The sequence below is a fragment of the Callithrix jacchus genome, chromosome 2 (genome assembly GCF_049354715.1).
Source record: "Callithrix jacchus isolate 240 chromosome 2, calJac240_pri, whole genome shotgun sequence".
NCBI lineage: Eukaryota > Metazoa > Chordata > Mammalia > Primates > Cebidae > Callithrix > Callithrix jacchus.
Genome location: NC_133503.1, coordinates 19,982,121 through 19,999,035, shown reverse-complemented (window position 1 = coordinate 19,999,035; position 16,915 = coordinate 19,982,121). Strand labels below are relative to the sequence as shown.

General features: G+C 40.9%; 1 protein-coding gene across 1 annotated transcript in view; it reads right to left on the bottom strand.

The window, feature by feature from the left end:
• The window catches only part of ITK (IL2 inducible T cell kinase), a 76,890-nt gene that overhangs the window by 16,868 nt on the left and 43,107 nt on the right, over positions 1–16,915 (bottom strand). The window contains exons 6-9 of the mRNA XM_002744095.5: positions 16,485–16,636; positions 11,592–11,657; positions 7,166–7,220; positions 1,405–1,487 (exon numbers count right to left, since the gene is read on the bottom strand). Coding sequence (XP_002744141.1) covers positions 1,405–1,487; positions 7,166–7,220; positions 11,592–11,657; positions 16,485–16,636 — 356 coding nt within the window. The remainder of the gene's footprint in view (positions 1–1,404; positions 1,488–7,165; positions 7,221–11,591; positions 11,658–16,484; positions 16,637–16,915) is intronic.

The window sequence follows — 16,915 nt, the reverse complement described above, 5'->3', positions numbered from 1 at the left end:
GGCTGGTGTTTGGGAACTTGGATTTCGGGACGGCTCTTTCCCTAATTGATGAGGGTGATGAGCTGTGCTGAACTTTGCTAGAAACAATATGCTTTGTGGTGAACACCTGTTTTCCTTTTGGGTATCTGGAATTTTGGCATGTGTTAGACAGGGGCTGCCTGTGGAAACAGCCTCCAATAAAAGCCTTGGACACTGAGTCTCTAATGAGCTCCCCTGGTATGTCTACGTGTGTTCACGTGTGGTCACAACTCATTGCTGGAGGAATTAAGCACGTCCTGTGTGGCTCCGGTGGGAGAGGACTCTCGGAAGCTTGTGTTTTGCTTCCTCTAGATTTTGCCCTATATGTCTTTTCCCCTTGCTGATTTTGCTTTGGATCACTTTGTTGTATTAAATCTCAATAAGTTTTAGTCCTGGACGGTCTCCTAGTGAGTCCCTGAAGCCGAGGGTAGTTGTGGGGAGCCTCGACACAGACATTATGTCTCATCCCTTCTCCATCATACCTGTGGGATTGCAGGTTGCAGGTCACCTCCTGTCTGCAAGCCAAGGCAGAGATACAGCCCCTCTGTGATGTACACCGTGTTCCCTCCCACCAGGCTCTTTGCCACCTGCCCTTGCTCCACATCCTGCTCACATCCCCAGTCTTCCAAAAAAATTTTCCAAAGACACCCCCTTAAAAATTATTTGTCTCTTCTCTTAATTCTGACTACTTTGGCCACTGTCAAATAGCTTAGTTCTTACTAATGTTCTAATTAGAAGGGAATTTGAGACCTAGATAGGTTATTAGACATCGTTTTACAGAGAAGAAACAGGTCCAGAGGGGCAGACAAGCAGCAAGGGTCTTGCAGTCCATTGGCTGGAGCCTGGATGTGGCTTGACCCTTTCAGACCCACGGCCACAGGGAGGCACCATCAGCTCCTGAACCTCGGTTTCTTCTGTGTGAAATGAGTTTAGTAATACCTGCTTTTAGGGCTTTTTAGAATTGGAAATGGTCTGCATATTTTCTGGCACATAATAAAGACTCAATTAATGGTAGGTAGTTTTATGAGCAGAGCCAGAACTGGAGTTGATATAGCTTTGCTTCCAGATAATAATATATTTTCTGTTACTCTATGTATTATATGCTCATCCAATACAGTGCCAAGTATTTTATGTCTTTAGAACTCTAAAATTAGGGATGCTAACTGAAAGAGGACCTGGCATCTACCCCCAGCTCTGTCACTTTCTAAGTCTCTTCAGTTCTATCCTTGATCTCCATGGCCTTGGTTTTCTTTAAGTAAAGACGGAAAACAGACCATTTCTAGTGAGCCTCTACCTCTGGCACTGTCTGACTTTGTTGTCTACTCCAATGCTCACCCACTTCAGAAGTGTTTCTTCCCACTTTGCTGAGCAGGGTTAGCTCCATACCTTACAATGGCCTTAGTGAACACGGACACAGTGTATGTTCCTGGGGTCCTGGAATCTCTGACCATGAAGGCTCCTTCTTTGCCCTGGAATGGTTAGAAAGAATGGAAGGTTAGTGATCTCAGGAAACCAGGCTTATGCCGCCAGCTCCACTTGCTTGCCCACAGAAGGAGGAAATACTGTAGGCCCACTTGGCAAAGAACAGATTTCAGTAAGAATGGCAACCGTTTCATTCACTCCTGTTCTTCAGCAGATATTTCGCGGTCTCCTACATGGATCCTAGACTGTTCTCGTGCTGACCTGAACCATGAGTGGAAACAGACATAGCTCTGCCCTATTAAAGCTCCCCATGTATGTATCAGACTCTTTACAGGTATTTTCCAACTCTTATCACAACATTGTCATCTGGACATTGGTATCCTTAATTACCAGTGACACTGAGTGCCAGAGAGCTTAAGTGACATGCCCGAGACCCACAACTAGAAAGTGACAGAACTGGGATTTGAACTCTGGCATGCGAGCAAAACCGAGGCTCGGTCTACTACTCCAGGATACCTCCTGTCGAAGGATGTAAGAAGCTGCTTCCCCATTCCCCCACAAAGGCACAAAACTGTCCTGAAAACTTCACTGGTGTCTTACCAGGAATATATGTCTTTTTAAAAAATTTTAGAGCCGGGGGTGCGTGTGCAGGTTTGTTATGTGGACATACTGTGTGATGCTGAGATTTGGGCTTCTGTTGAATCCGTTATCCAGATAGTGAACATGTTACCCACTAGGTAGTTTTCAACCCTTGCCACTCTCCCTTCCTTCCCACTTTTGGAGTCCCCACTTTCTATTGTCCCTATCTGGAAGTCTGTTCAGCCCTCACTTGTAAGTGAGAACATGTGGTATTTGGTTTTCCGTTTCTGTGTTAATTGACTTAGGATAATTCCTCCAGGTACATCCATGTTGCTGCAAAAGGCACAGTTTTGCAATTTTTAGGGGTGCAGAGCATCCCACATTGTGTACGTGCCGTGTTTTCTTTATACAATCCACAGTTGATGGGCACCTAGGTCAATTCCACATCTTCGCTATTATGAAGAGTGCAGGTGTCCTTTTGGAAGAATAATTTATTCTCCTTTGGGTATATAGCCAGTGATAAGATTGTTAGGTTGAATAATAATTCTATTTTTAGCTCTTTGAGAAATCACCAAACTGCTTTCCACAGGGGCTGAACTAACGAACATTCCCACCAACAGTGTATAAGGATTCTCTCAGTGATAATACATTTCGTAGGCACTTTCCAGAGTGTGGATTTGGCTGCAAGGCAGAAGGAAAAAGAACATTAAGCTCCTGGTTTCATGAAAGAGGTGGGAGGGAGGGAGTGCCCTGAGAATGTAACTTTCACCACCCTGACAATTCTGTCAGCACTGATGAAATAAGCGCTAATATATGGACATACCATTTTATTCATTCTTGGTGGAAATTTAAAAATCTGAAGTCTATTTTAAATACTTTGTATCTAATACTCTGTTCTTACTCAGCTGTAAATTTGTGCTGGTAACATGTGTTAAGCCTGATATTATGATTCACTTAACTTAGAAATGGTGAGGGCCCTAAGTAAAGATCAGAGTTACATAAAATCCTGTGTGGAGGGCATACACTTGGAGTATAAATAACAAAATATACAGAACCTAGAACAACACAAGTCCCTCTATCCCCAACCGCAAAGGTGGTTTGCCTGTGGGCACACATCTGTGCACACACAGAGACAGTGGGTTATGCTAATTGAATTCTAGAATCTCTGAGTTTAAAATCAACTTTTTTTTTTATATGGAGTCTCACTCTGTCACCCAGGCTGGAGAGCGGTTGTCCAATCTCAGCCCACTGCAACCTCCACCTCCTGGGTTCAGGCGATTGTCTTGCCTCAGCCTCCCGAGTAGCTGGGATTACAGGTGCCCACCACCACACCTGGCTAATTTTTTGTATTTTTAGTAGAGATGAGATGAGATTTTACCATGTTGGCCAGGCTGGCCTTGAACTCCCGAGCTCCAGTGATCCACCTGCCTTGGCCTCCCAAAGTGCTGGGAGCCACCACGCCCGGCCTTAAAAGGAACTTATAAAGATAAAGGTGATGAACTATATGAGCTTCAGTTTCCTCATCTGTAAAATGATCTTTGGAAGGTTGTTGGGAGAATTAAAGTGACGTGTCTAGAATTGCTCCCGTATTTCAGAGCCTGAAATACAACACCAGGACAAGGACTATTAGGGTTAATTATTGGCCATCACTTTCCCACGCGATGGTGTGCTACTTGTGGGAAGTCATCATTCCATTGTCAGTCTCCATCTGAGACTTGTCAGTCGTGTTAGGAGTATTGCTCTTTTTTTCTGTTCATATAATTTGAAGGTGACCTTTCAGAAGATAATCCAACACACAGGGTAAGTTATTGTGAAAAGATGGACTGATAATTCGCAGTCTTGTTACACTGCATTATACTTTAAGCCTGTCTCTGACATGCGGCCCCTTTCATTCTGGAGGCAGTGCTTTTCTTCTCTCAAAACCAACCAATTATCAAGTCAACATCGAGCTTTAGTGACATTTTAGAATGTCTGAACTTCAGGTTACCCTATGTGTGAGATGTTATAAGATGTTCGAAGTGAGTTACAATGTACCCGCCTGCACGGAATATACCCTCTACCTAGATGGATAAAGACAGAAGAGAAACTGCTGGGATCTGAGGCAGAGTGAGAACAGAGCCACTGGAGAAGTAATAACACTGATAATAGCATTTGACGCATAAGGATTCAAAGGCAAGAAAAACCACATTCCTTAGCTAGGGTGAGGGAAGTCATGAGAGACTTCTTGGAGGAGGCAACATTGGAAGAACTGATACGGCACTGATACGGCACATTAGGAGATGCTTTTTAGTGGCTCCCAAATGTGGGTAAGTCCCAGAATAACTTGGGTGCCACCTCTACCCAATCAGAGGTTCTGATTGGGTAGGCCTGGAGTCCAGGAATTTGTATTTTTAAAAAGCTCCCGCAGTGATGCTTATGATCACTCAGGTCCTCCTTAAACAGAGTTGTTTGTTAGTTTAAAAACATTTATTAAGCACTCAGTGTATTCATTCATTCATTCATTCATTCAACAAATATTTATTGAACAACTACATGGTGCTAGATACACTTTTGGGTGCCTAGGTACAGCAGGAACAAGATAAAGGGTTTATAATCTAGTGGCAAAATACATATGTGGCAGTACCCCAGGAGTTTTAATTCATAAAAATGTGAAATGAATCAACTCATTTCTTAAAGGTCCTATTTTTATTAGATAAAAACAATCTAAATACACCTAGAGATAATACAGCTATTGTAAAGCAGCATACAAAACAAGTGAAAACTAGCAAGAAAATGTCATTCATTTCTATCCAGAATCTGGGCTAAGTCTGACAGGGACCCACTGAAGTTTGCCCTCACATTTAACTAAGGAGGAGAAGACAATTTGGTAAAGTAGCTCAAAATATTAGTAAGGAGGCCGAGTGCCGTGGCTTATGCCTGTAATCCTAGCACTCTGAGATGCAAAGGTGGATGGATCACCTGGGGTCAGGAGTTTGAGACCAGCCTGCCAACCTGGCGACACCTCGTCTCTACTAAAAATACAAAAATTCGTTGGGTGTGGTGGTGCATGCCTGTAATCCCAGCTACTCAGGTGGCTGAGGCAGGAGAATCACTTGAACCCGGGAGGTGGAGGTTGTGGTGAGCCTAGATTGTGCCACTGCACTCCAGCTTGAGTGACAGAGCAAGACTCCCTCTCAAAAAAGAAAAAAAAATTAGTAAAGAGAAATGTTTCAACTGCCAGAGCAAGCAAAATGTGCTTATCACCTCACAAGAACTGCTGTAATACAGGAATCATCTTTAGGAAGTCATTAATGTAGGCTGTTTGAAGTGCTCCATTGACGTCATTAACCAATGTATGATTTAAAATAACAAAACTACACTTGTTTAAATACAGTGCAATTCAGAGTTTTAGTTAATTTTGCACTCCTCCCAATTAGTTCATATTAAGCCAGTTCTACTTTGTTATCCAATAATACAGATTGGTGGCACCAGGTTTGTGCTGCCTACATTTGCATTGTAAATTTAACTTGAGAAAGTAGGCCAGGCGCGGTGGCTCAAGCCTGTAATCCCAGCACTTTGGGAGGCCGAGGCGGGTGGATCACGAGGTCAAGAGATCAAGACCATCCTGTTCAACATGGTGAAACCCTGTCTTTACTAAAAATACAAAAAATTAGCTGGGCATGGTGGCACATGCCTGTAATGCCAGCTACTCGGGAGGCTGAGGCAGGAGAATTGCCTGAACCCAGGAGGCGGAGGTTGCAGTGAGCCGAGATGGCGCCATTGCACTCCAGCCTGGGTAACAAGAGTGAAACTCCGTCTCAAACAAAAAAAAAAAAAAAAAAAAAAAAGAGAGAGAGAGAGAGAGAAAGTACAGATTCCCGGGAACGAACGAACTAACGCTGGAGGTTCTGATTCTGTGGATCTGGAGTGGGACCTGGGAATCTGTGTTTTTGAACATATCCCAGCAATTCTAATGTGTGTTTCTGGGGAAACTCACAGGAAATAATTAAATGCTGAGTTGATGTAGAGCCAAGACCAGAGTCCAGTAAGGACCCAGCTCAACTTTTTTTCCTTTGTGGAATCTTTCCCAACTCCTCTGGAGTTTACCTTGGTTTATTTTAGATTATTTGCCATTCTTTCTTCAGCATTTGTCTTACTTCTCAATTGAGTCCCAATGCCATGGACTGTGATCAGCCATGTTGGTCACAGGACAAGGAGCAGAAAGTGGCAGGATGAGGGCTGCGTAACTGTCATCCCTGACTTAAGTCAATGCTCCCCTTCTACTCATTGAAAAACTGAGGCCCAGAAGGAAGAGGAGAAGTCCCCGAAGTCACACATTGAGCTGGTGACGTAACAGGAACCAGAACCCAGCACCTGTCCTGCCATACCGTGTTTTCTGTTTTCTCCTCCCTTTCTCCCTTAGTCTTGACATCCCTGAGTAAAATTGGTCCTGCTATGCACACTGCATGGCTTTAGAGAATAACTGTTGATGAAAAGTAAGTTAAAACAGGTGCTATGTTTCCTCTGGACTCACAGCCCAACCAGGCTGAATCAGGTCACAGGCACCTCCAACCTAGACCGAGAGGAAGGCATAGCAGACCAGCCCTGATGGCACCCCACAGTAAGCCATCATCACTTACAAAGACTGCTGCAGCTGTGGTGATGTCTGCATGTCAGTGCCAAGCCCAGGTTTCTTAGCCGATGGTTGGCTAGTCTTGTAAATCCCCAGAATATTTACAGCAGACGTGAAAACTATTGTAATCGAACATGTCAACCCACTGCATTGGCGTAAAATACCACAAGGCTGATAAAACAGTACAGTTCTTTCTTTTCTTTTTCCCTTTCTTCCTTTCTCTTTCTCTCTCTCCTTCCTTCCTTCCTCTCTCTCCTTCTTTCATCCCTCCCTCCTTCCCTTCCTTCCTTCCTTCCCTCCTTCTTTCCTTCCTTCCTTCTTTGGACAAGTTCTTGCTCTTGCCCAGGCTTGAGTCTAGTGGCATAATAATAACTCACTGGAAACTTGAACTCCTGAGCTCAAATGATCTTCCCACATTTTTTTTTTTTTTTTATCGTCCCACCTTGACCTGCCACATCACTGAGATTCCAGGCATGAGACACTGCACTCAGCCTTAATTCATTTTACGTCAAAAGACAGGTTAAGGAGACTTACTGTGTCTAAAAGAAGTTTTTCAGCTTTGTCTCGGCTGATACTCTTATTGTACCACCTGAAAGCAAGGAAAAGTCATATGGCAATGACATTTTAAAGTTTCATTATTTACTTATAAAAGACAATGCCAGAAATCATACATTTTCTGTTTCTACCGGTGCTTTAAATGTTTTTTTAGAATATATTTTATTTATTTAACAAGCCTGCACATGTTTGTTTCTACCAGTGCTTTCAAACTCAAAATCAAATGCACAATTCATTTCCAGGTATTAAAATGTTTAATTGGAAAGGAACATATAAACAGAATTGGCAAAATATTGATCATTGTTGATGCTGGGTTTGGGGAACATGGATATTCATTATATTATTCTCTCTACTTTTGTATATGCTGGACGTTTTCTAAAATACAGTTTTAGAAAACATTAATTTTCCTCTTTGTTTCATAAGTCAGTGGGCGGCTGATTATAGGGAGGAGGTGCTAGGGCAACTCTAAAAATGTAATACCAGTTTGAAAGTTTAGCATAGCCTTTTAAAGCAGCTGTAGCATTTTCCACTTTAAGGCTGGTCTTCCAGACATTCTGCATTATTTTTATAATTTTGTTGCCTGGTTAAAATAACAATAAAATGGTAAAGAAGAATATAAATGAGTTTTAGGGATAATTTTTTATATTGTTAACAATATTTGAGCCATATCCTGGCCTCCATGGCTGCTTTTTAGGTAAGAGGAGGCAGACTAATCATTGGTTAATAACCAGTCTTGAAAATTAATAAATCCAGGAGGAGAGAAGCTCTGGGTAGGGAAGGGATACCACTTACTGAACTTGTTTGGCTTTTTGAGAGTAGCCATGACTAAAGGAATTCATTAATTCGTTAGAGGTTTCTGAACATTATAAGACAGAACAGTACGTTACACCAACATGGGCTTCTAGAGATTATCTAATTGAGCATTGGGCAAATATAGGCTTCATGTCATACACAAGCCCCCAGCAGTAGTAGTGGCTGCCGAGAGCTGTGAATGCCAGGAGCATTCACATTGCAATGCTGAGAGCACTGAAAAGGTTGTCATCAGCATGGTGGGTAAGTAGTTTCACTATCAAGGAGTGATGTCTACCTGAGTTCAGTGCAGGGGTGGGGCATGCTAGCAAGAGTCATGATTTGCTTTCCTTCATCTTGTCTGAGCCTTCATTTTATGGAGAAGGGATCAGAACTCAAACAGGGTGAGGTAACTTGCCCAACTGCAAACCAAGGCAGGAGATCTGAATCCATTCAATGTACCAACCCATGATTATGTTCCCAGGTGGTACGTTTAAGTACTTACGCAGATCTAACCCGAAACTAGACAACTCTAAGTTCATGGACAAAAAAAAAGATACTGGATATCTTTCATCTATCCAGTTGTATACTCAATATCTGAATGTTGGCTTGTAAGTCATGTTATTTTCCAGCTGAGATTTGTAATCTGGAAAATGCAAACTGAAAGTCCACAGTATAAATAGATTGTTTGGTTTGTATGGTATAGTGTTTCATTTTAAAAATGGCTTAAAATACCTTCAGGTGGGTGAATAGACTTTTTTTATTTGCTCCAGGCCTCACTATTCCCTATTGCTTATCCTGTTGGAATTCTGAGTTTTGCTCCTTTGATCATAAACAAAGAGATTCTGATGAAAAGCAAGGACGAGCAAACAAAACCACATAGCCTAGTGGTCATTTGAAATAAATGCTTCTTGTTTTTTTTCTCCAAAGGTATTGCCTATAAATTTTTAAAAATTTTATTTAAGCATATCTCCTGTATGTTTTATTTCAGCTCAAGAATTCTTAGAACTGATGACTCTTCTGTTCACTGAGGGAAGGGCTACTCACACATACTTGATCAAAACAAGCCAAGTTGAGAGCGCCAGAAAATGATGGTTTTTCATTAAGGAGTCTATTAGAATTGCAGCAACAAAATAACTCGGCCACATTTGAATTAAGAACCCTAATATGTGAATAGGTATCCTCATTAGCTTTATTCTTCAGGCCTGGTATCTTATATTTAGTGAGTAATTAATTTTTTAAGTAATTGCCAACTTAAAGAAAAGCTGTGAAATAGTATAAAAGAACCCTCATATACACATCACCCAGATAAGCCAATTACTGACATTGTATACATTTGCTTTTGTATTCTTTTTAGATAGACGTAGATTGATTCATTTTCTGAACCATTTGAGAATTGACTTTTACTCCTAAGTACTTCTGTGTCTATTTCCTAAGACATAGAGTATACACTTACCTAACCACGATACAATTACCAAAATCATGAGATTTAAGATCTACAGAATACCATTATTAACTGCAGACCTCATTCACATTTTATCAGTTGTCCCAATATTTTTTGTGTAATTCAAGATCCAGCCCAAGATCACTACCATATTTAGTTACCATGTCTTTTTAGTCTTTTTTTTTTTTTTTGATGGAGTTTCACTCTTGTTGCCCCAGCTGGAGTTGCAATGGCAAGATCTTGGCTCATTGCCACCTCTGCCTTCTGGGTTCAAGAGATTCTTCTGCCTCAGCCTCCCAAGTATCTGGGATTACAGGCATAAGCCACCACACCCAGCTTATTTTATATTTTTAGTAGAGACAGAGGTTTCACCATGTTGGTCAGGCTGGTCTCGAACTCCTGATCTAGTGTGATCCACCTGTTTCAGCCTCCCAAAGTTCTGGGATTACAGGTGTGAGCCACCATGCCTGCCCTCTTTAGTTGTTTTTTTTTTTAATGTGGAAAAAAAAAAGTTTTTTTCTCAGCCTGTTTTTTTTAATGTGGAAAAAAAAAGTTTTTTTCTCAGCCTGTTGTGTCTTTCATGGTACTAACATTTTTTTGAAGAGCACAGGATATTAATTTTTTGGTCAATCAGCGAGAGCATGTAATGTTGCTCAGGCTGGCCTTGAACTCATGGCCTCGCCTCCTCAAGCGCCAGGACAACTGGCCAGAGCCACTGTGGCCCCTGCACAGGACATTAATTTTAGAGAATATTCCTTAATTTGGATTTATCTAATATACCCTAATAAACATATCTTCATGAATAAATCCAAGTTGTGCATTTTTGAGCAGAAATATCACAGAAGTGATGTGTGCCCTTCTCAAGGCATCACATAAGGAGACACATGATATCTTTTTGCTCCGTTATTTATGTGCATTTTGATTGATTGTTTAAGATGGGCCTACTAGTTACCTCTATTTAGTAATTACAAGTGGTTTGTGAGGAGATACTTTGAGACTATGTAAATATGCCATAGCTCATCAAACTTTAACCTGCTAGTGGTGACATTCATTGAGGATTCTTGCCTGAGTCAGTTGATCATTTTGAGTTACAAAATGATGATTTTTATAAAATGATGATTTTTAAACTTTATCATTCATTAGGTGACATTCTACTATAGGAAAAAATTTTCCTTTTTATGTATTTACTTCTTTGTTTATCTATCAGTCTATTTATTACAGATTCTTATATTGTTCAATGGTTTGTAGTCTATTACTTGTTTTAACACTCATTATTTATTTTGATACTCAGATTGTCCCAGATTTCATCAAACGGAGCCTGTCCCAGATTTCATCAAATGGATGATCTCTACTGCAGTAGAGATCTTGTGGTATTTTTATAGTCAGCCAATAATTTATTCCTAACCTAGGGAGGATTCTTTAGGACTATATTTTCCAAAAACAAATAAAATATCTTTTTCAGATATGAATGGTACAAACAAGAGAAAAAAGATAAGGCCAGGCTAGATTTGGGGATCAGGAGTCACTTTTGAGCAAGAATTAATAATTGTGCATAAACAACAAACATAATAAACAAAGTAAGAATCAACTTCTGTGCTCATTTGACATGCCTACATCTTTCTGGCCGGGGACAGTGGCTCACACCTGTAATCCCAGCAGTTTGGTAGGATCACTTGAACCCTGTAGTTCGAGACCAGCCTGGGCAACCTAGTGAGACCCTGTCTCTACAGAAAATTTACAAATTAGCTGGAGATGCGTGGCATGTGCCTGTAGTCCCAGCTATTTGGGAAGCTGAGGATTGCTTCAGCCTAGTAAGTCAAAGTTGCAATGAGCCAAGATCGCACTACTGTATTCCAGGCTAGGTGACAGCGAGACCCTGTCTCAAAAAAATTAAACAAGAAAAATGTATTTTCAAGTACGTCTTTACTTTCTGGCACAGAAAGATGTTCCAAGTTCTTTTTTGTTCTATCCCTACTCCAAGCTATTTCTCCAGAAAGTCCTGGTTCTTTTCAGTGGAAAGTGTTATTTAGAAACCAGGATCTGGGTGGTATGCATGCACATTGATATGCAGTAGAGATCATCTGGCATTTTAACAGTCAACCAGTAATTTACTCCTAACCTAGGGAGGATTCCTTAGGACTATGTTTCCCAAAAACAAAGAAAATATCTTACTCATAGGTTTCCAGATTATTTGGAGATTTTTCCACCAGATAACTGCTTGGTACATATCCTTCATGCCTGTTAAAAGAAAAATTAGTGTTTAGACCTACACAGAACTAAGTTTTACATCATTTTATAGGTTTAATCCACTAAAACTCATTTAAAAATTGGGGGAATATCACATTATTTGGAATTTGTGATAAAATATCTTAAAGTTTAGAAGAAAAGAATAGGTAAAAATAACAGCAACCTGAGTCTGTTAAAGAGAGGCTGGTTTCGTGACTGAAATACGAAACAAAACAGAAGCGCGGTTTTACTTAAAAAGCTCTGCTTGCTGCTCTCCTCATTGTGAAATTTCCTCTACTGGAAAAAATACTAATCTTCGCTTTCTGTCTTCTATAAGGAAACATTTTTGTGTGATAATTAGCATTTTTCCACTTTAGTGCTACCATTTTATAGTCAGGAAACCAAAATAATTAAAATATAAAAGATGACTTTCCAACCACAGATTCTAAAAGATACTACCAGTTGGCATTGTAAGCTTTTTAATTGAAGGCCTCCCTAACTGAGCTTTTTCAGATCTGAATGGTAAAAACACCAGATAAAAGGATAAAGCCAGGCTAGATTTGGGGATCGGGAGTCACTTTTGAGGAAGAATTAATAATTGCGCATAAACAAAAAAGAATATCGAACTTCTTTACTTTTGTGTGTAACTTTGTAGTTTTCAAAGCACTTTCACATTCATTATCTCCTTTAATACCGCAAGGTGAGAGCGGCATCCCTTCCACTCTCTGGACATCTGGCTTTATACCCGTCAAGGGAAGGGCTTAAACTAGATTATACGTAAAATTTAAAGTAGATACTCCGTACTCTGCCAATCTGTAAAAAAAGATGCCTGATAGGCCTGGTGCAGTGGCTCATGCCTGTAATCCTAGCACTTTGGGAGGCCAAGGTGGGCAGATCACTTGAGCTCAGGAGTTTGAGACCAACCTGGGCAACATGGTGAAACCCCCATCTTTGGAAAATATACAAAAATTAGCCAGGTGTGGTGGCATGCACCTATAGTCTCAGCTACTTGGGAGGCTGAGGCATGAGACTCATTTAATGTGTGGGGGGGTGAAGGTTGCAGTGAACTGAGACAGGGCCACTGCACTCTAGCCTGTGTCAGAGCAAGACTCTGTCTCAAAAAAAAAAAAAAAAAGCCTAATAGTTTCTTCCTCTTTATTTCATAAAATGTTTTAATTTTCTTATAGTTAGGCCAATTTTCAATCTAGTGATTATGTTTATGGGAAATGTGTAATTGGTGCACAGATTGACTGGAGATGCCAAATACAGATGACTATCTTATATTTTACTCCTCTGGCAGACATTGCTAATCAATCATGGCATACGTTCTTTGGAGAACTAGACATCTGGCCTCAGAATCATCCTTCACCCAGTGCTCAAGGCAGCCATTCCAACTGAAAAAAGTCAGCTTATTCTGAAATTTGCTGTTCCTTCTATATAACTCTTGGGATCGCTTAATTATGTCTGGTTTTGCCATACTATACTTTTATAACTATATTAATGGATCAAATAATATTTTGCTATTGAATAGAACATGCCACCAAAAGCTAGGTCATCTCCACAAATGATAACTCTAATATTTGTATGTGGATAGGTAAAATTTATAAAGCTCTTTCACTTCCAACATTTTCACTGATTTTCTCAACACTGTGAGATAGACACAGCTGACATTATCTGCATTTTACAGTTCTGGAGATGAATTTGCAGAGGATAAGTTACTTGATCATGTTATAGGACATGGTCATCTGTGAATCCTCAGTTACTTACGACAAGAGTAGCTGATAAAGTCTGGGTTCTCTGTCTTCCCATCTTGTGTACTTTCCACTATACCACACTATCGCGAAGCAAACTGGGGAAATTCCCATAATGCTGACTGGCTGCTGGGGTGCCCTCTTTGATGCCCTTTGAAGTGCATAGTTCAGCCTTTCTACAGGTCACCAAATGAAGGGTTTAACTGTCATTTGGGGAAGTAAGACCTAGAAGAAATTTCCTGGTACATTAGGTGTGCTAAATGATGTCAGTTGATTGAACTAGTGAATTTCTCAGTCCCTTCAGTGTTTATAGACCCTGTAGACAGTCTTGAACCTATTTCGGATGTGGGCCTCTCCAAAATGAACAAAGAGAGGGGGATGTGACCAGCTTCAATTATCTCCATGATTCAATTAGAGAGGGAGGTTTCAAATGAGAGAAGTTGGGGTCTGTTCTTAGCGAGCAAACTACACTGCCTCTCAAAGCATGGTTCTGAGTCTCATCACCTTTTACCCTCCCTCACTCCTGTCTTTCCTCCCCCTGCAATGAGGCTGATAAGCCTACTTAAAGAGGAGACACCTTGAAAATGTAAATTTTGGTCTATGTAAAAGGTAAAGCGTCATCCTTAAAGATATTTGTGCCTCCCCCCACATTTTTTTAACCCATCGGATTGGCTTTAAGTTCAGTGATACCCACACTCGGCACTTCCATAACCCTGTTAGCAGGAATGTAAATTTGGCAAGCTTCGTGAGGAAATTATATGTCAAAATTAAGATACCACATACTCAAACTCGATTGTTGCACAGTTAGAAATGTGACATATAGGCCAGGCATGGTGGCTCATGCCTGTAATCCCAACCACTTTGGGAGGCCAAAGCAGGAGGATTGTTGAGCACAGTAGTTTCGGACCAGCTCTGGCAACATATTGAGACCCCATCACTACAAAACATTTAAAAATTATCTGGGCATGGTGGTGCATGCCTATAGTCTCGCTACTCAGGGGTCTGAGGTGGGAGGATCACTTGAGCCTGGGAAGTCAGGGCTGCAGTGACCTGTGCTAGTACCACTGTGTTCCAAATTGGGTGACAGAGCAAGACCCTGTCTCAAAAAAAAAAAAAAAAAGAGAGAGAGAGAAAAGAAAAGTTTTATATATATATATACGTATTCCAAAGATTGCCAAGATGCATGAACACAAGATCTTCATTAAAGCCTTGTTTGAAACAGCAGAGGAAACAAACTGACAACTAAATGTCCCACCACAATGGGTTATTTAAACATTTATAATATAATCATACATTCTAATATTATGCAATTTTTGTTTTTCTGAGATGGAGTCTCACTCTGTTGCCCAGGCTGGAGTGCAGTGGCACAATCTCAGCTCACTGAAACCTCCACCTCCTGGGTTCAAGCGATTCTCCTGCCTCAGCCTCTCAAGTAACTGGGATCACAGGTGCCTGCCACCACGCCCGGCTCATCTTTTTGTATTTTTAGTAGAGACGGGGTTTCACCATGTTGGCCAGGCTGGTCTTCAACTCCTGACCTCAGGTGATCAGCCTACCTTGGCCTCCCAAAGTTCTGGAATTACATGTGTGAGCCACTGCATCCGGCGTATGCAATTATTTTTAAAATGAAGATTTGCATGTGCTGGTATGAAAAGATCTTCAATGTGTTATTATATCATTAAAAGTTAAAAGCAAGATGCAGAACAGAATGGATCAGCTTGGTATAAGTGACAAAAGGACGCATTTGCATAGGCATAACTTGTTTAGGATACACTAAAAGGTATTAATAGTAATCACCCTTTTTTTTTCTTTCTTTTTTTTTTGAGACAGTCTTGCTCTGTCACCCAGACTGGAGTACAATGGCACCATCTCATCTCACTGCAACCTCTCTCTCCTGGGTTCAGGTGACTCTTATGCTTCAGCCACTAGAGTAGCTGGCATTACAAGCGTGCTCCACCACACCTGGCTAATTTTTATATTTTTAGTAGAGAAGCTGTTTCACCATGTTGGCCAGGCTGGTCTTAAACTCTTGGCCTCAAGCGATCCACCCTCCTTGGCCTCCCAAACTGCTGGGATTACAGGTGTGAGCCACGGCACCTGACCAAATAGTGATTACTTTTGGACTTGATGTGGAGGTAAATGGAGGATGGCTTATTTTTTTAAATGTATATTTCTCTCTACTGTTAGTCAAATAAAATGTTGACATAAATAATTCATATGTTGCAATGACAGTTTTTTCTTTTTTATATTTTAAAATTGATAACCTCATACTTTGAAAACGTTTAAACCCTTAATATTAATATACAAAGATGTTCATTGCAGTGTTGTTAATATTTGCAAAATATTGGAGACAACCTAAGTGTTCAACAAAGGAGTTTGCCAATTTAGGGTACATTTATTGCTGGATTTATGCAACCATTGCACTCATACTCTGGAAAATATTTCAGAGGATGGGTTAATACATCTGATATAATAAAAGAAAAAAAAAAAACCTTAAAAGGCAGTGTGAATCTCACGATCGCTATTTTTTTTCATTCAAAAGTCCCATAGTAGAAAAGTGGCATTTGTACAACCTTATTTTCCCCAAGTCATGTGGATGGCTAGTTCAATGATTGCAACTGTAACTAAATCTGTAGTATCTTCGTTCTGATGCATCCTATGTAACTATCAATCTGTACCATCTCTGCATACCTTGTCTTTCCACCAAAAATAAGCACTTCCTAATAGGATGTACCTTCAGCCTCACTCAACACTCAAAGACAATAGTGCTTTGCGGAACAAGTTGCCAAGCTCCCAAATTGTCGATGTCAGTGGAAAAATCCAGGGGGTTTTTACATGAGTTTGGGTCTGGAGTGCTTGAGATGGAGTGCAGGGAGCAAGCATAGCAGGTGACTGCCTCGGAGCCACTTCTGAGAAGAGGAAAAACGAGCCTCAACTACTTCCTCTTTCTCCATCTTCCTTCTGCCTCTGCTCTCCTCTCCCATCTCAGCGCAGTGGCCACGCTGCAGGAGATAGGACAGACCATCCTGGTATTATCTTTGTTCCCACCACCTCAAACACGGGGGCAGCAGCCACAAAGATGCCTTACCCATTCCTGTCCTGGACTCTCCACCAGTGAATCTCGGAACTGTCCAGCAGGCAGTATTCTTCATTGCGCCGTAGGGCGAGTTCCTGGGGATCGTTGGTTTGGTAGTCATACAAGGCAATGACCACAGTGTCTTCAGGTTCCCAAAGTGGTCGCTGGGGAAGGGAGACAACAAAACCAAGCAAAGACATAAAAAGGGAGGTAAAAGACCTCCTTTCATCGGGGTGTCTTAGGAGACAATTTGCCTTCCTCTGGTTGCCTTTCTTTATGAGTTAGAGTTACGGTGCTGACTATGACACGAAGACATCGGTACTTGGAATTCATCACACTTCTCATTCTATGAGGTAAATTCTGACCACAGGGAATTCCAAGCAGCCACACGATTTTCACAAAAGTTTGCTGGTTTCTCTATCTGCACTGTGTTATATGTGGCA